Genomic DNA, 20,761 nt, shown 5'->3' with positions numbered 1-20,761 from the left:
AATCTTTCAAATCTTTATCAGGCCTCTTTTGTACATCTAATAAGCAAAATATTGCCCTTTTTCATATCACTTCTCATAAAGTCCTTCAAGATTTTTAACATATCTCTTTTGTAAATCCAGTAAAAAATAATAATCCAAATCACTTCTTGGTTTAGTAATTGTCTTTTAATCTCTTTTAAGCAGTGAAAAACATCTATTGGCTCAATTTGTGTATCCAGCACATCTTTCTCTATTCTTCTTCTCATTGCCTCACAAATTAAATCTACACTGAAATTAATTTCAAACTTATCCATTGTAACTAATACCTAGATAAAAACCTACAGGACACAAATCAGGAAGTGGGTCCCGAAACAAGCTAAGAACCAAGGCAAAGAAGCAATCAACAAATACAGAAATAAAAGGACTTCTGGACTCTTCCTATCCACATAGACAATGGACGGCTTGGGTAGAAATCGTCATTCCAGATCCAGGGAAACAAAAGCTGCCTAGACATTTCACTGGAAACTATCTACAATCCCAGGACTACATCAATTCAAGCCCTTGTAATTTCTAATATGTGGCATAAAATTTAGAAACTGCTAGTGGTTTAAATATACATGCTTTCAATCACCACAATTATAAGCAGTTGTTCAAAATTCCACATCTCCATTGTTGGACTTATGAAGATATCTGTAAGACAGTAGGAATCAATCTGACTGAGATATTACATTTTATTGAGTCCTGAATCATGCATCCTACATCTGAAAAAGGATTGCCCAGTCTTAAAATGATCAGCTGCTTCATAGGGATTCAGGCTTATTTCTTACTGAGTATTGGAAAGTTTCTTCAATGCTCAAAAGCCCTGATATACAGTCTTATTCATTACTCAGACTCTGGATAGAGTTTGGCAGAACAAACAAAAAAGTCCTAGGAAAAAATTCAATTGCACTCAGTGGAATTTATATTTGAATTGACATCTACAAAGTATATTTGAAGGGCAATAAATCACATTGACAATGAAAAAGTGTAAAATAAACAGTATCCTTGTTCTCAATCATAAGAACTAAATAACAAAAATAATTTTTTAAAATGCAAAAATCATTTTGGGAAAACATACATTTAATTGGTCAGAAATTAACTGTAATTTTAATGTGACACCTTTATTCTCTGGTATTAAAATTTTAATTAAAATATGCAAATTCTGTTCAATAATAGTAGCAAAGAAGAAAATAAAGCTTTAGTGATACAATAGCACTTCTAGCTTAATATACTGACAAATCAAACAATGGGGCATGTAAAGAAAAAAATGGTTCTATATGGTTTTCTTCTAATTAAGCTTGGGAAGAAGGACTATGGATCTTGCTGTCAGCAAATGTTATGCCTGTATAAGAATTTAGCTTCTAACAAGTGCTCCAACAGGACGAATATTGGCATTTTTAAATTTTGGAGTTGGAGAAGATGCCTAAAACTATCATGGACAGCCAAGGGAAAAAAAACCCCAGTAAATCATTGAAATCAATTCTAGCTCTCTGGGAAAAGTTCTAATGCTGGGTGAATGGACTCAGTTGCAGTGATGGTAAGGTGTACCATTTGAAGAGCTAAATGATCAGATTAGGGCAGAATATCATGATGAAAAGCTATCTGTGTGGTCACGAAGATTCGACCAAAACTTGGCAGCAAATAATTGAAGTAATCCAATGTATATGAAAAGTTTTGGATTCCGAGAGAACTTTGTATGACAAAAACCAGTCTGCAAAAAGAAGGTTTCTTCCAAACTAAAGAGGGACAGATGGAGGTGGAGACATAGATAGCACAAGTTGCTTAAACGAAACTTGCCAGAAAACAAAAAGAAAACAAGACAAATAAAATCTTTATCAGGGCTTTGTTTTGTTTTGTTTTTAAAAGCTGCAAGTAGTCCTTGATTTGAAACAATGGAATCGTATTGCTAGAGAAATTAATAGTTTATTAGAGGAACTCTTGTGTCTCCCAATTGAACTTCATTTTGGTTTTGGTTTGGTTTTGTTAACACTGAAAATGTTTCATGCTGCCAACTTGTGATGATTACAGAGAAATCTATGGGAATTGAGGTGGTTGGGTGGAAATAATTCTGTACAGTTGACATGTTAAAATAGGGTTGGGTGGGGTGGGGTAAAGAGAGCACTAGTTGTATAGTCACTTTTTTCTACAGCTTTCATTATTTTGCAGGCAACACTGAGTATGTTTTCATAGATGGTCTGTGGTCTGTCCCATTGCAGTGGTACTCTGGAATCATCAAAAGCGGAATTAAAGGCCACATGCATTCCAAAGCCATTGAAAATTAATGCTTCTGCAGATCCAACCAAAGGAGATTGGGAGGGGGGACTTATTCAGTATACTGTGGTTAAGCAACCAATCACACAGATTCTTAAAAGCCCAAATCTTGAAAGAGCCTGAGATATTTAAACATCTTATGAGTCTCAATTTAAAAGCAAAAGCCTAATCCAATGACCTACTGGCAATAAATTCAGTCTAGGTGTAATGTATTTACAAACAATTTAAGCACAATAAAAGAAACTTTTAAATATATATGCTTTTCATTTTTTCGGAAAGTTAATGTGATGACTTGGGGCGTGGCACAAAGGCAATACAGTCAAATAATAAGTAGGAGTTCCTTTATTTGCTCCAACTTTGCCCCCAATGTCCTAGTTACCTTCTGGGCTGGAGAAAAACTCTCCCAGGAACAGCCTTTGGCTGCAGAGATTCAAGTCCAAAACATTGTCAACAAAAACTGTAACTATAAGTCCAATCAAAGCAAGATGAGGTAATTGGTTCAGCTGGGCAAGAGAAGGAATTCCAGACGTGAAGGAACAGCTTTAATTCAACCCAGTTGGGAGGATGCCAGGAATGCAAATAACCAAAGTCAACACAAGATAAACACACGTTTGTTCCCAGCAGATGCCGCTCTCAGCTTGCATCTCTTTTCAACTCTCTTCCCAGCTGTGGCTAATGAAGGGAATCGGGGCCCTTTCCTCCCCCATAAGCCATGCAACCCATGTTGCTCTCTTCTCCGTTCCTCCCTGCATGCCCTAGGATGAAGAGGGGGTAGATCTTCCTCTGAACTCTCTCTCCCTTGTTCTATCTCTCCCCTGCTCTGCCCAGCCAGACTTTGCCCTTCCCCAGTTTCCTCCACAGCCAACAGGGCCACACTCACACTCCCTGTCAGCTGCTCATCTTCCTCCTCAGATTCAGACTCTGACAGGGGCATGACACTTAAATATTTACAGGAAATATTTATTTACAGGAAACACACATGTATACACATACCTTGAACATTTCAGCAAGTAGTGAGGAAGTGAAAGTGAAGGACTAGAAGAAGGGAGTCGGTTCTCCTGAATTAAACAACTTTTGAAGAGAATGTATAGAAGGGAATTTTCTTACCCTTGTTAATGTAGGTTCAGCAATGGCAACCACAGTGATTAGGAAAAATAGTACTACGTTAGTTCTGAAGCCAGAACTCTAATTTTATTTTATTCTGTGCTAGTTTTAAAAACTGGAGGTCTCAGATAGTAAGCATGATACAGCTTCTGACAGCCTGTTCATTATTTGATGGTTTGTCTACATACTAAGGTGAACACATTGACTGCTGAACTGAAATTGAGTTAATTAATCACTTTTGTTGTAGATTTTCCAAAACAAGGTCCTTTGGTTTATATTTCTGCTAAGCTGTGTAAATTACATTTCACATTGAACATGTTGAAATGCTAGCCTTCATACAATAATCCTAAACATTTCTACAAAAATAGGGGTCAAACTGTCTATGAATCTTAGAAGACCCATACATCATATTGTTATTCCTGTCAATATTAGATATTTATATTCTCCACTGAATTTTATAATAAAATATGTTTATCTATTTTATTTCTTTGGCTAATCTTGTTTAAATAAGTCAGACAGTAAAACAAACAGATAGAATCTAAGCTCATCAAGGAAAGGTGTCATCCAAATCAGTCTAGCATCAACAACGTGGCATTGATCATCCACAGATCATTTATCAACATTTGGGAGACATACACCAGTATTTTGGACTCTCTAAGATGAAAGAGTTCCCACCCAGAAACTTCTACTTCCTAGCTTACTCCACAAGGTGGGTATTAAGTTAATTATTTGTGTACAAAAAGCAAGCAGACAATTTTGCACAAAGAAAGGACCCTGACTGGAGCAATGATATACCACAGAACTATAGACAAAGGATGCTTTAGAGAAAGGATGCAGAATTACTGAAGTTCTGGCATTTTGAAAGAAAGACAAGGACTATATATCCAAATAGATCAAGATGTATCTCATATGAAAGGAGGAGGCCAATGGGTAACCTGACTGGTATAAGCTAAAAAAATATAGACTGGAATATTCAGGGTTAAGAAGAGAGGAAGGCATTTTCTTTTGACATGACCATATCAAAGTGAACCCTGCCAAATGACAGAGCACCAAGTTACATTTAAACTCACTGTGCAGTAAGTTTGTGTAGCAGCAATGTGATCTCATACACAGAGAAAATCCACATGTCAAATACTTCATTGTATTCTATTATGATGTTTCTTGGTGTGCATTTATAGATAAAGAGACAAAGTGGAGCCTCAGAAGGGTTTGGGGTTTGTTTGCTTGTTTAATTGTCCACCTTAGTTTTTTTTTACTATTGTGTCTTTTTTACTGATCAGCAAGACAATTGGAATCAGAAGTACTTTTTCTTCCGCTTGCTTTACAGCAACTTCTAGTAAATCTTCAAGAATGATGCAGAGCATCATTCATGTATCAATTCAAGATCAAAAACATGCATGGTCATCAATAATAACAAAAGTGGTGTATTTTGCCAAATTAAGTTTTGAATCTACTTGATTAATAGATACAAGTAGAAATGTCAAGTAATCAAAATCCAAGTAAATTAGGAAAGAAAACAACATCTGCACCATTTTCTACAACTTCACTTGCAGTACCAAGTCCATCAAATCAAAGGTCCATAGAAAGTATGCTGCAATCAGAAAAATTGAATTCAATTCAAAAAGACATGATGATGATGTTCCAATCCCTACAGGATGCCATAACAAAAAATCACATTGAAGTGAAAAGTGAGTTTGAAGAGGTGAAAGTCAAAATACAAAATATGGATGAAATAATAGGGAATTTTCAACAAATGATAGCAAAAAATGAGCAGATTCAGATAATAGAAGAAAAATAAGAGCAAGCAGAGAAAAAAATGGAGGAAATGAATCAAAGGCTTAAACAGGAAAATAAAGAGTTGGAGGAAAATGTTATTTCATTACAAATGGAAAAAGCTAACTACTTTCTGAGATTTCAAAACATAGAAGAAAAAGGAGAAGACCTACCGGATATAATGACAGAATTGCTGGCAAATGCTCTACAAATTACAAAACAGGAAATGCAAGCAGAAATTGATGAAATATTCTGAATTCACACAAGCTACGTGAGAAGACACAATCTCCCAAGAGAAGTTCACGTTAGACTCATCAAGAAGATAATAAGAGTTGAAATACTTTAAAAAGTGAGAGATGAACCACTGCAATATAAAGACAAAGAAATTGTGGTGTTGAAACCGGTGCCAAGAGGAGTAGAAAACCTAAGGAGACAATATCAATTTCTGACAGGTCAGTTGATCATACAATATAAATTTCAGATGGTTAATAGCAGAGGGAATTCTAGTAACCTGGAATGAAAAAAGACATAGAATCAACACATTGGATAAAGCATATTAATTCTATGAATATCAATTTGGCACCACTGAAGAACAGGAACGGGGAGAGGGAACAGAACATAGAGATAAAAAAACAGTACAGGGGGAAAAGACTATACAGCAAGAAGAAAGTGAGGCTGAGAAAATAGAATAAGTAGAGTGAGAAGGAGCAAAAATAAAGGAACAGAGAGAATGAAGATCAGCTAGAACAACAAAAACTATATATAAGTGAGAAGATGAATGAAGAATTAAAGATGTTATCAGTTAATATAAATGAATTGAATTCACCAAAGAAAAGGAAAAAAACTTTCACAAAACTACAAAAACTAAAGCTTGATTTAATTTATTTACAAGAAGTTCATATAAAAAACAACATAGTAAACATATTTTTCATTAGCACAACAAAAGAAAAGGTTTTATATATATAAAGAAAACAATAAATGGCAGGCAAATCTATACAGATGAAGAAGGAAGAACATTGATGGTAGAGGTAATAATAAATAAAAAACAAGCATTGTTGATAGCAATATATGTGCCAAATAACCAACAAGAAGAATTTTACAAAAAACTTCATATGAATATAACTGACTATGAAAATATTTGTATGTTAGGAGACTTTAATGCAATAGTGGATGTAAAATTGGACTATAAAAGCAGGAAACTAGGTAAAAAGGCAAGGAAAATACTGCCAAGGATTTTTTAAAAATTGACAGAAGAACTTTCACTTCAATATACATGGAGAGAAATGAATTAGAGAAAAGCCAATATACATTTTATTCAGACAGACATCAATCATGGTCAAGAATTGATATGATATGGCTGACACCGGAATTAAGAGCAAATGTACAAGAAATATAAATTGAAACAAACATATGGGCAGACTATAATCCAATAGAAATAAAATGGAAAGGTCAAAGGAAAAAAAGAGAGGGATGTTGAATCAAGCAATACTAAAAGATAAAGAATTTATTCAAATAATGGAAAAAGAAATGGATTTCTTTTTAAAGGAGAATAGAAAAGAAGAGACTTCATTACGAAATGTATGGGATACAGCAAAAGCATACATTTGGGGATTAGTTATAACCTATACAGCAAAAAAAGAAAAGAAAAAAGACAAATGCAAAAGAGATTGGCAGAAGAACATAAAAGATTGGAAACAGATTTACAGAAGGAACTGCAAAAAAGAAATTTAAAAAAGCAAATAGAGTTAATAAAACACAAACTCAACTTAATGGAAACAGAAGAATTAGCACAAAAGATTAAAGGAGCAAAACAAAATTACTTTGAAAATGCCAATAAACCAGGAAGATGGTTAGCATATAAATTGAAAAGGGAGAAAGAGAAGAGGTTAATACATAATTTGTTGGATGAAAAGGAAACCCTACATTACCAAAATGAAAGCAAAAAGGAAATAATTCAGAACTACTATGAAAAATTATATAATCAAGAGAAAGTGTCAAAAGAAAAAATAAAATATTTGGAGAAAACTGAACTACACAAAGTACCTGAAATAGTGAAGGTTATGTTAAATAAAAAGATAACAATGATGGAATTAACAGAGGTGATTAAGAGACAAAAATAATAAAATACCAAGACCAGATGGACTGCCAATAGAATTTTATAAATGCCTACAAAACACTTTAGGTATTCCAATGTTGGAAGTTTACAATGAAGTATTGTAGAGGCTAAAATACCAAATACATAGAGGGAAGCAAATATAACTTTAATACCAAAAGAAGAATCAGATAATACACAGATAAAAAAACTACAGACCAATATAGCTACTAAATGCAGATTATAAGATATATATGCTTCAATAATGGCAGAGAGATTAAAAAGATTCCTGGATGATTTTATACACCCAGGTCAGAATGTATTTTTACTGAAAAGGCAAATTAAAAATAATATGAGAATTATCTTGAATATGTTGGAGGATTATAAAGTACATTCTGAAAAGCAAATGGCATTGATGTTTTTAGGTGCACAGAAAGCATTTGATAATGTAAATTGGCAATTCATGTTGCTACAATTAAAATATTTGGATTTTTGGGAGAAATTTATTAACATGATAAAGGCAATATACTCTAAACAAAATGCAAAAGTGATGGTTAATGGGGACATGACAGAGAACTTTAACATAAGGAAAGGCATGAGGCAAGGATGTCCTCTGTCCCCTTTACTATTTATATTAACACTGGAAACCAATCTTATTTCATTGTTTAACATAGTGACTAAATTAGTAGACCAGCTAAATATTGTGGACACAATATACCAGTACTTAGATTTCAGCAAGGCATTCAACAAAGTAGACCACAACCTACTTCTTGGTAAGCTAGAAAAAAGTGGGATAGATAACATCACCACCAGATGGATTTGTAACTGACTGACAAACTGTACTCAACGAGGAATCCTTAACAGGTCTACACCTACATGGAGGAAATTAAGCAGTGGGGTACCAAAAGGTTCTGTCTTAGGCCCAGTAATCTTCAATATTTTCATTAATGACTTAGATGAGGAAATAGAAGGGGAACCAATGGAACAGCTTGCCTTCAGAAGTTATGGAAGCTTCATCACTGGAGGCTTTCAAGAAGAGATTGGATTGCCATATGTCAGAAATGGTATAGGGTCTCCTGCTTGGGAAGTGGGTTGGACTAGATTAGTGGTTGCCAACCAGTGGGCTGGGAGAAAATGTTGGTGGTCCACAAAGAAATGTCCCCACAAAGTACCCCTCCAAAGCAATTAATCCAGGCTGTGTGGAAACACAAGGCTCTGTCACCCACATGGCTTGCCCACCCGCTGCCCTCACCCTTCAGCCAAGCGCAAACCTTACCTTGAGTAGAGCCACACGAGCTGGAACTAGAAGATACGACCAATGGTGGGGGAGGGAAATCTGCTCCAGGGTGGCTTGCTGATGTTGGTGGGAAAGTTGATCCCATATTCCAGAGCTGCAGTAGTCACAGGACTGGCCCTTTGGTCATCCCGGAGCAGGTGCTCCTCCACCTGCGTGTACCAGCCTGCCATGGACTGGAGGAGCTACTCTGGGATGACCAAAGGGCCAGTCTTGTGACTACTGCAGCTCTGGAATATGGGACCGACCCATGGTGGGGTTGGAAATCTCTGCCGTAGGGGGTGGCATGTGTAATATGCAAATTTGTGAGTGGTGCAACGTGCAAAAAGAAGTGCAGCCCTCACTGGCCAGGATGAGATAATAGTGCTGTTGTGGCAAGAGGGGGGTGGCACAGGCGGGCCGAAGCAGCGATGGAAATGGCTGGAAGATGCAGGAGCACCACGTACTTGCATTTGTGCGGCATCAGCATTCCGCCTTTGGTCAAGGACCCCAGCTGAAGTTTCCCACGCTGCTCGTGCTTCAGTGCTTTGACTCCCAGGGACAGGAGTTTGCAGAAGCAAAGCGGGAAACTTCAGCTGGGCTCTTGAGAGATGAGAGTAACTCCATCTGCTTCTCTCTGTGAGCACTCCTCAAAAGAGAGAGACGAATTTGCAGGTAGCTGGGCTGAATTCCTGTCCCTGGGAGTCAAAGCGCTGAAGCGCGAGCGGCGCAGGAAACTTTGGCTGGGCTCCTCGAGCGAAGGCAGAATCTGGTGCTGTGCAAATGCAAGTAGCGCAGCACTCCTGCATCTTCCAGCCACAATAGCACCATTACCTCATCCTGGGTGTCGAGGGCTGCGCTGCTTTTTGCATGTTGCACCACCTGCAATTTTGCACATTGCGTGCCACCCCATACGGCAGAGATTTCCAACATCAGCAAGCCACCATCAGTCAAAATTCATATTAGTGGTCCGTGGGATTTAAAATTATGAGTTTGGTGGTCCATGAGGTCCAAAAGGTTGGCGACCCTGGACTAGATAGATGACCTACAAGGTCCCTTCCAACTCTGTTAATCTAATCTAAAATGCATGGATATTTTCAAAGACATTTTGTTAGAAATGCATTATTGTTAGCATGGGGGAAAGTTAAACAAAGACATTATATGAAAATACCAGTCTGGCTCTCCACAATGGAGGCACTGATACATCATAATGTGATTGATGCAGAAAAAATTGTAAGGTATAAGGATATTTTAAATGATAAAGGGCAACTCAAATCTAAACAAGAACTGACCAATCAAGGGATTGATTTAGCATGGTGGCCATATATGCAAATACAATGAAGATATGAGAAAGACTCAAAAATGCAGGGCTTTTATAAAGCACTAACAGAACTAGATACTACTGGGAACAGGTGAAAAACGAATAAAAATGTACAATTATTTATTGTGTATTAAATTGGAAGAACAAATGAAAGAAACAATGATAAGATGGGCTAAAATTTTTGGCTATCCAATAGAATAAGAGAAATTGCAGAAACTGTGGGATAGAAATTTTAAGTTAACAATGTCAATGGCCGAAAAGGAGAACTTACATAAAATGTTTTATAGGTGGCATCTGCCACCAGCAAGATTAGCAAAGATGTATGAAAATTTATCAGCTAAATGTTGGAACTGTAATCAGATACCAGGTGGACATGCTCAAAGGCAAAAAAATATTGGACTAAATACATACTTGGATAGAAAAAAATGATAAAGCAGCATATAGATTTGAAATCAGAAATATTCTTGTTAGGTATATTACCAGAACACTGTGACAAAGGGAAAATATATTTAACTTTACATGTATTAGTGGCAGCAAGAATTGTGTTCGCACAACAATGGAAAAACGAAGAGATCCCCACAGATGAAAGTGTTATAAAACAAATATTAGAATATGCTGAGATGGAAAAGAAAAGAAATGGAAGAAACAACATTTCTTGACATGGGACTTGTTTTTATCAATGGTTAACTAATAGACCCAGAGATGAGAATTTAATAAGATCTAAAAGAGAATAAAAACTTTTGTATTGAAAATTTTGTAAGATGGATAAAATAATTGTATTACTGTTTTGCGATTAGTACTGATAAATTTATTATGCTTATTATTATGATTTATGTTAATTAATATTGTATTTCTACTTAAAACTAATTGTGTCCAGACAACATGCTGTTCAGATTGATATGGAATTTTTTATGTGATATAAAAAGAAAATGTATTAATAAAACATATATTAAAAATAATAATAACAACACCACAATCAATTATACTCCATAGTTTCTTTCTATATGAAAGTAATCATATGCTAGAGAAACTGGGCCATTCAGCAGCTTGTCACCTTACTACCTGTGACTTATATGGTTTGCATGTATCCACATGTGTAGGGAAGGAGGAGTAAGAAGCAAGGATGATCCAAAATCCATATTACAATAGTAATTTCCCAGCCACAGGCAGTGTTCTGACCTAGGCTTCCTAAGAAAGCATAGAACACAATCTTAGTTCTGGCAAAATCTCTTTTATTTCAATGGCTGTGAATTACGTTCATTCACACCCTTCAAGGCTTCACAAACAGTTTTTTAGGGGAATGTTTATAAACACCCACCCTGTTGCACTTGGAATGCTGCCAGAGAACTAATTGCTAAACGCAGGGCAAGGCCAAACTTGACACAGAGTCAAACAGAACTTTTCAAAGCTTGAATCGACCAAACTAATTGCTTCCTGCAAAAGCTCATGTCCCCTTTGCTCCTCTTTTATGTCCCATGCCAAGGGGCCAATCATGTGGCCTTGCTCCTGAGTCAACCCTGCTTTCTCAATTGTTCTTGTCTTCTGGTAGCCCTGCGCATGCGCAGGCTGGGAACCGGTTCCAGAATCTCCCCCACCTCACCGTTGTTTGAGTCAGAAGGCAGCTGATGACTGTCAGCCTACCCTGGCCCCATTCCTACCTCCAATGCAGAGTCCTCGTCCAAGCCCTCCTCAGCCTCCAAGACTGGCCCAGGTTTCTTCCCTACCTACTTGCTACTGTCTGCTGCCAGCTGTCAGCCACCGGTGGATCACAACAGGCAGCTTTTATACAGGACTGTGTGTTACATATCAGTTGGGCATTACATAAGACTTTGTACAAACCTGGACCAAGAGAGGGGTCAGGCGATTTGCTTTCAGCCATTTCTGGAATCTCTCTGTCTTCCATAGAGCTCTCTCAATGCTACATCTTTTAGACTGGGTAAGAGAAGTGCAAATTCTCTCATCAGACTCATCATGTTGGTATTTTGTGGTTAATCGGGAGATCTCAACCAGTCGCCAACTTTTGCTGTCATCTGAATAGTTCCCAGGATAACTGGAGAGAGAGCTTGGGGGGAGGGTTAAATGTGAGGAGAGCCAACTATCAAACCTGTCATCAAAACACAAACATAAAAGAGTGTTAATCCATCTTTACCCAGTTTAGCATGGGAATGTTTTACCATACTTTAAGATAGGCTTCCAAAAAGAGATCTATAAAACGGCTAAAGGCCAATTTTGGAAAAATGTTAATCTTGTGGCAAGCACTCTGTGTTATTGCCACTGGAAGATTCTAATACATTTTCCCCATTCCTTACTTTATTGGTGAGAAAAGAAATTGTAGAAATTGTAGAATTCACTACAATAACCCTAAGGGTAGTTCTAGTTCCCTGCATCTGACTACAACCAATATTAGAAATATTTATGCTTTATGCTATTGCTCTTTTGCATATTCATTAATACCATCTTTGCTATTTATATTGCAGATTTGATTTGGAGGTCTTTGAGCTTTCTCAGTCATAACCTTGGGTGGGTTGGGAATATCAAAATTTCATTATTTTGACAGAACAGCATCGGTCAGAATGAAACCATTGGACCTGACTCCTGAAGGGAAGGAAATGGTGGGCGTAAACAATTAACAGTGATGACATTCTGCAGATATGTATTTTTCATTATAGTTATTTACATTTCATAATAATTGAAAACTTTTGCATTTACAAAGATGACTGATATTCTTCATCAACCTTCAGTATTAGCTTTCTTTTCATCCCATTGTAGAAGCATAAAAAGGTATGTTTGGTGTAGCATTCATTTCAGAGGTGGTATTCAGCAGGTTCTACCAATTCTGGAGAACCGGTAATGGAAATTTTGAGTAGTTCAGAGAACCGGCAAACACCACCTCTGACTGGAGATTTTACAGTATCCTTCCCCTGCCACACCCACCAAGCCATGCCCACAGAACCAGTAGTAAAAAATTTGAATCCCACCACTGATCCATTTGGCATCAAAGCTGAATATCATAGCTTGCTTTCAAGATTGTTAGATTGTTACAGTGGTGGTATGCTACCAGTTCGGCCTGGTTCAGACGAACCCGTAGTAAAACTCACTACCAGTTAGGCCCAACAGGTAGTTAAAAAAAAGCCTCCAATCAGCTGAGAGGGGGGAAAAAAGCCTCCAACAATCAGCTGAGAGGATAAAAGACCAAAAAGCACATGGGAGGGTGGGACGGTTGCTCCTAGCTTTTTGTTTCTTCATCCTCTCAGTTGATTGGCTTGTTAGGTGCACGCACATTAGGGGTGTGCATGCACGCATGACCACCCATTGAACTGGTAGCGACTAAGGTAGGATCCCACTACTGGACTGTAAGAATGGTTCTTTTGTGAAGTTTGTCTAAAGCAGGGCTGTGTCATGTGCTGACCATGCCCACACCCAGTTTAGTAAAGGGGAGGGAAAGTCCCAATATGTCACGTGACCCCACCATGACGACATGAGTTTGACACCCCTGGTCTAAAGCATAAAGAGCTTATTATGGAAAGTTAGTTTTAATTTCCTCTAAGTCCTAAACTTGATTTCCCTTAGGAAAGTACTCAAGGAGAAGAAAATACCTCTTAGACTCAAAAGCAAATGTATAGTTTTTATAATGTATGTATGGTTCTATATTTCAATCAGTGAATGATTTTTCCAGGTGTGTGGGTGTGTGTGTGTGTGTGTGTGTGAGAGAGAGAGAGAGAGAGAGAGAGCGCTTTTGTAAAGAATGTTGGAAATAACTTAACAGAGGAAGGACACTTATAGGTCTAACAATATTAGTGAATAAAACTCCTAGTTGTTGCTGTTGGGAACAAAGGCCTACTTCCTAGAATATAAATTTGTAAAAATTCTTTCAATAAACTTTCTTCATCCTGCAGCTACTTATCTGCCATCTAACTTGTTTTGGTAATTCAGAAGGAGCTATTTATAGAGATGTCATCAAATTCTGTCCAAAGAATCATAAAGAGCAACTAGTATTAATATCAGTGAAGAAGACATCTGGAGTCTTAAAAACAGACAGACATTCACAAAAATGTCCTAAATGTTGCAATGCTTCCAATAAATCAAGGGAACCTATTGCAATTTTCTCTTATTATAAAATATATTGTAAGCATTCAAACCTGAAGCTTTGGCCAAATGATCATGAATGCACAATAAAACTACCTTAAAATTGATATGACTTATGACTCATTTGACTTAATTGACTGGTTTTTAAAGTGTATTGAAAGATGCATATGATTTTGAAGACTGCCTTAATAATTCCAAGCAATATATTTCAAAATTGATTTAAGAACTTTCAAGCCTTGGGCTACAATGTTCACTTGGAAAACAATTTCAGTAGAATATTTTGAGAGTAGATGATTTGATCATTTGATACATTAATGCTAAATTTATTTAAAACTGCAAGGGTTTTTGCCCTCTAGCTGTAAAAGAAAATGAAATCTCTTCAAAGTCTTTGACTTTCAAAAGCACTGGATTTGTAAGTGATGTTTATGAATTACTATTTTTGACAGTACAATCCTGTGTACATTTACTCAGAGATAAATCCTACTCTTTGTGATGTGTGTAATTATATGACAGCAAGATCAAAACACTGTCTCCCCAAGGTAGTTGTAGCCAGACAGTATTTTATGTAGTGCAAGAATTTTCAAGTTCAGTTCTGAAACTAAAAATGTCCTGGCCTAGATCATGTAGTTACAGGCTTTTGGACACAACAAAGAGGATAATCTGATATTACAGAAAAGAAAGCCATGTTTCTGAGTTTATGCAGTGGATCCAGGATATGGGCTGTTGTCTATGTTTGAAAGTCTTTGCTGTAAAAATGTGTAAGAGGCCTCTTTGTTATCCTATATGATTCAGATTTTAGCTTAATGTTTGAATTAATCTTGTATAATCCTGTATTTGCACTTATTATATATGTTTCATTGTTGCTCTTACTACATTTATTTAATCATCCTCATATAATTAGCTCTTTTTTCTTCACTGTATTATCACAATTCAATGTAGACATTTTGTAATTCACCATCTTAACAATAAAAAACATTTATATACATATATACAATCAGATCTGGCATATGTAATTTTTATCTTTCAACTTTTAATCTGAGAATTCCTCAGACTTTAAATAGCATCTACCGAAAAGCCAATGTGATTTTATGAAGTTCATGTTGGACTTGAGCTTGAAAATCCCTGTTGACTCATGAACTGAATGCTCTCTCATTTACCGAATCCTCCTTGGCCTTATTTCATCATATATAACAGAGGAATCCCAAAGCAGAGGTGGGTATTCAGCAGGTTCTGACCAATTCTGGAGAACCGGTAGTGGAAATTTTGAGTCTTCAGAGAACTGGTGATAACCTTCCCCCAGGAGTGGGGAGGGAATGGAGATTTTGCAGTATCCTTCCCCTGCCATGCCCACCAAGCCACGCCCACCAAGCCACACCACGGCCACCAAGCCATGCCCACACAACCAGTAGCAAGTGTTTTTGAATCCCACCACTGTTCCAAAGGTATATGTAATAGAGTTCCTTTGAGGATAAACTCAATAAAGATTGTAAGGAAGCTTATCTGCAAATATTTTTCACTGCAATCTGCTAAACTTTTTGCAGTTTAGCATTTAGTATTCAGTATAAATGGCTAAGCAGATTAAGTCCAAATAGATCTTTTACCATGGAATTCTTTAGGGCCAACTGAAAATGTTCTGAGACCCTGGCCTTACCTGGAGGGAACTGGATACCAGTACCATGTTGTATAAGTTACTGATACTTCAAAATGTTTTGTGGAAACTCAGCAAAAATAGTTTAGAATATAGTTCATTATTCTGTCACTTTCTTTCATATGAAGCTTTCTCTCTATGCACTTCTATTTGAAATGCTTTTGCAAATAACAGAGCAAGTAGTGGTCCTGAGAATACTACATATACATAAAACCTCAGAGAAAGGTTTTATATTTTGAATAGAAGTAAGCAAATCTCTCATTTCCACATGGAGTCATTTTGCTATCAATTTTTTCCATGATTCTTTTAATTCTTATTAATTTGAATCTTTACTCCCTAACTTTCTCCTAAATCCTTTATAAAAAGATTTTAAATATGCTCTTTAAGAGTAAAACCACAGTATTCAGAGATATGTAAAACCTCAAGAATAAATTCTGCTCTGCGTGCAAGTTTGTTACATGTGAACCCAGCAATTATGCACATCATTGATAAAGAATAGATTCCAGGGAGATCCTTAACTTTCTGTACAGCGCTTTTATTTTCAGTAAATGTAGAAAGCCATAAGGCCAAGCAATAAAAGAAAAAGAGCTGCGGCCCTGGCCGGCTTCATCTCACTTGAAGCCCAAAAGAGGTACTTTAAGTTTTGTTTTAATATGGTTTGTTGTCATTTTGACTGCTATCCTATGGTTTATGACTTGATGTACTGTACACATTATGTTGATGTACTACACAAATCCAATAAACCTGAATTAAACTGTACACAAATAAACCAGGACATTATGCACATATATATTTCTTACAACTCAAGTAGCATTGGTGTGACTCACTTCTAATTAACTGTCACTGTTTAAAAAATAGGTACAGATAGTCCTCAACTTACGACAGTTCATTTAGTGACTGTTTAAAGTTACAAAGTTACTGCACAATTAGCTTTATTGTATAAGTAGTCTTCAACCTGCAACCATTTGCTTAGTCATCATTTGAAGTTACAACAGCACTGAAAAAAGTGACTTATTTCCATTTTTCACACTTATGGCCATTGCAGTATCCCAATGGTCACATGATCAAAATTCAGATGTTTGGCAACTGGCTTTTTTTTATGACAGTTGCAGTATCCCAGGATCCTGTATCACCTTTTGCAATCTTCTGTCAAGCAAAGTCATAAAAACCGAGTTATTAACTTAAAAACTGCAGTGATACACTTCACAACAGTGGCAAGAAAGGTCATCAAATAGAGCAAATCTCAGTTAACAAAAACTCAGCAGCAGAAAATTTTCCTCAATTGTAGTCATAAGTTGAGGACTACCTGTAGACAACTCTCAGCATCATGTGACTTACTGCTCCCTTTTTTCAGTCCCTAAAGTTCCCCAGAACTGTGATTCTTCATGACTATTTTAAAATAAGTAGTGGTAAAATATTTGGCTTAAACCCATTCCTAAATGGGATTTTAAAAAGCGTGAGAGCAAGTTGACATTGCTCCTCCAGTAATATTAGCACACTGCCACCATTTCTTCTTATGTCCCTTGGAAGCTGATCCTTGGAAGATAACAAAAAAACCAATCACAAAAAATTTGTCCAATTCCAGCACAGAAATTTTGAATAATATGCTTTCTATTTCTGCTTCTTCAGTATGGCAAAATGAAGCAACCTAGTGCCCTCCAAGTGTGGTCTACAATTGTTGTTGTACTTCTTGTTACTCAGGGCTCATAATAATTGAAGTCCAAAATATTTGGAGGATCCAAAGTGCTGAACCTAGCAACCAGACATACAGTTACTTCCGTGAAAAATTCTCATACACTTAATATTTTTATTTGTTTAGCTATATGCTTGACATCAGTTTCCATAAATTGAAATGAAAGAAGCATACACCACATCTCATTGAAGATCAGCTAAAGACCCAGTGTAGTTTTGAACAATGCAGCAAAGCAGAGTATCTTTTTTTTAAAAATACTCTGCTTTGCACTTTCCACCATGCTGAATTTCTTGGAAATTTAATAGCTAACCCCAATATTCCTGGAGATTAAGGACAAAAATGCTTTTAGAGTATCCTTTCTATCTTCACTCTCTTGCTGAATTTATTAGCATTGATCATACAAATCTAGTATCATTTCACAAATTCAGGGGAACTTTTGAGGTGCATCCTTATTTGAAGGAAGCTTATTTGCCTTGATTACCCTCGGTACCCTAATATAGTTCATACCCCTATACAGTAGTCAGTGTTGCTAGAATTTGTAACCATAAAGTAAAACTGAAATATGGTTGTTGCCAAGTGGTAATAGCATTTTTGTAAGGCTTTATGAATTAAGTTTTAACTCATCCCAAAGGCTGACTCAATTGCTACAGAGTATTTAGAACCTGAAAGTAATATTACAAGTGGCTTTTGTGTGCATGCATGTGTGTGTATGCGTGCATGTGCGTGCACACACACACACACACACATCTCAGAGCATTTTAAACATAACGTGAGGCCAGTTTGTCTCCAATCACACATTGAACATTCATATTGAATAGCAGGAGGAGGGAAAGATTCACCAATCCCTCAGACCATTCAGAGAATTTCCAAAAGTTTAAAAAATACAAAGATATACAAGATATCCATAGGATTCCTAAGAGCCTTGGTGGAGCAATGGTTAGAGTGCTGTACTGCAGGCCACTTCTGTTGATTATTGGCTGCCTGCAATTTGGCAGGTCAAATCCCACCAGGCTCAGGTTGACTCAGCTTTCCATCCTTCCAAAGTGGGTAAAATGAGGACCCAGAGTGTTGGGGGCAATATGTTGACTCTGGAAACCACTTAGAGGGCTGTAAAGCACTATGAAGCGGTATATAAGTCTAAGTGCTATTGCTATTGCTTGCAATCTGTAGGTCCAATCATGTGTGTCTGTGCTGGGGATTTAAATATATAAATACCCAAATAGCTAAAAATATATGTACTAGGTTTTACCAAGGCTGTCATGATTATATTATAGTACCTTCAATATGAGAGCAGAGAGAAAAGAAGTCAACTTATCTATCTGATTCAGTAGCAATAAGCATCGGATAAAATTATACTGTAGTTTACTAGCACAATTTCTGTCTACTGTGCTACCAATTGTTTTATAGCATTTAAAATTATATAAATCATTGGAAAAGAATGAGCATTTCTCTCAGAACTCTCTCACACTGCTATCATATTTGTTTTCTCTTAGAAAACCTGAAATTGAACAAATCATGACAAGAGCACTAATAATTTCTGCAAATAAGAAAAATATATTGGCTTAAATTGCCATGCTCTTGTAGCATAGCTTAAGTATGATAAAAAAAAATACTTGAGTCTGATTCATATTTTATTTAATTCAAAATGATTTGAACTAAGCACACATTGATTTGATGAAAGCCCAACTATAATAGTCTCAAAAATGCTTATTCCAACTTCAGGAGCACTAAAATTGAATTTTCATGTACTTCCAGGGAGTAAGTCCCTCTGGTGAAAATATGTTATCTTCTCACATCCACTGTGTTTTCTTGAACTTAAGATGATCACATATAGTTTATCTTGGTATCACGATTACAGAGCAGTTCAGCAATGAGCCAAAAATCTCAGGCCTTCTTTGCTGCAGAGCGCAGCATTTGTCTTTAGAACCACATCAAGCCAGTCTGTTGTTAATTTTAGAAGTGATAACAAAACCTATTTATTTGAGGGACCATTTGAGTCTGGAATTAATTTATCATCTGTAGCTCTTGGCTAGATATTGGAAGCCTAATTTTTTTTTTTTTAACTTTTCACTATATTTAGACAAACAACAACCACCTAGCTGGAGCTGCTTCCAGAGTTCATAAAACTAGTAACATAAACATAGATATTAATCAAATAAATAAAATAAAATAAATTGATTTAATTTTGAAAGAGTTAACTATGTGCATGAAATTAATTGGACACGATGATGATAGCAATCTTTCCCATGTCATTTCCTTAGCCAAAATGTTTGAAATGTAAAGCAAACAGCAAACTAGTGTCAAAACTTAAGGCATACTGTCAAAACTTAAGGCATACTTATATTTTATGGTACAATTGTTAAGGTTAAATCTTGCTAATTATAAGGAACTTATTATATAAACAATATTGATACAAGATCTTTCTAGGGCAAAAATGGATTCTTGCATCTTTAAATGGTTTAGGGATTTATTAATCATTTCTGTAAAGTGTTGCTAGCAAATAAATGTGTGCCAGATTACATAATGACAAATTTATATATTTGAGGGTTTTTTTTTCCTCCTCCAAAGAAGTAAATCCCATTTTCCCTTCATCCCACCCCAAATATGGTATGGAGATTCTGACCTTATTTCTTCTTTAAAGAATTTCTTGCAAATTGATGTTCCAATGCAGGCATTGCACTTATCAAGTCCCAAAAAGGTCCGACCAAAAGTATAGCTGGATTTGACTCGGGGCCCTGAAGAGGGAGAAACTGTTGCTTCTAAGAAAAGGCTGCAATTCACAGTGAAACCCAGGAGAGAGAGCAGGAATTTGGAGCCAAGGTAATACATCTCTAGCATCTCTTAGATCTACCTAAGTTCTAATATTCTCGGTGTTAACTGAGCAGCATTTACAAAAGAAGAGAATGTGATCCAAGAGGCTGGAATGTTTTTCTCTTTCCAACTAGTTGGTAGTCTTAGTAGAAGGAGTATGAATTAGGTTGGGCACAAGGAAATACATGAGGATGCAGATAACATTTGTTGCTATAGTTACCTTTCCTCTTCTGGGAGCAGCTGTTGACCCACCCATCAAAAAAACACAGCATGCAAAAAAGCTTTGGTCATCATAATATTCATGGAGACAAATAAAGGATATCCTGTTGAAGGAACAGAAGTCATTCAAAGTGAAAACCCCAAAGGCACGGCTTCAAATATAGGCCATATTTATAGCCAAGGCATGTAAAATAATGAAAAATTGCACTTCAGTTTTGCCCTACATTATAAAATCCATGTTATAACTCAATTCCATTTCACTGGTATTTGTGTTTGCAACAATTTAATCTCAAAAAGCCTTTCTGTGTACTTGTGAGTGTGTGATTTAATATATATATTTTCCCATAGTGCTGACAGGCTGTGATTTATTCTAAAAAATAAGGCTTCCTCATTTCTCTCATTCTTGTTCCAGGATACAAATATTGGAAGTAATGAAGAAAAACTATTGGGGG

At 36.4% G+C, this 20,761-nt stretch overlaps 1 protein-coding gene across 1 annotated transcript in view; it reads right to left on the bottom strand.

Annotated features, from left to right (window-relative positions):
* The window catches only part of DIPK2B (divergent protein kinase domain 2B), a 29,610-nt gene extending 9,387 nt beyond the window's left edge, over positions 1 to 20,223 (bottom strand). The window contains exons 1-2 of the mRNA XM_026674038.2: positions 19,903 to 20,223; positions 11,692 to 11,956 (exon numbers count right to left, since the gene is read on the bottom strand). Coding sequence (XP_026529823.2) covers positions 11,692 to 11,956; positions 19,903 to 20,117 — 480 coding nt within the window. The 5' untranslated portion in view covers positions 20,118 to 20,223. The remainder of the gene's footprint in view (positions 1 to 11,691; positions 11,957 to 19,902) is intronic.
* Between the last annotated feature and the right edge of the window lie 538 nt (positions 20,224 to 20,761).

The sequence above is a fragment of the Notechis scutatus genome, chromosome 5 (genome assembly GCF_049901735.1).
Source record: "Notechis scutatus isolate UNSWTSFEM ecotype Mainland chromosome 5, rNotScu1.2, whole genome shotgun sequence".
Lineage (NCBI taxonomy): Eukaryota > Metazoa > Chordata > Lepidosauria > Squamata > Elapidae > Notechis > Notechis scutatus.
The sequence above is the reverse complement of the archived record's forward strand: the minus strand, read 5'-3'. Positions and strand labels throughout refer to the sequence as shown.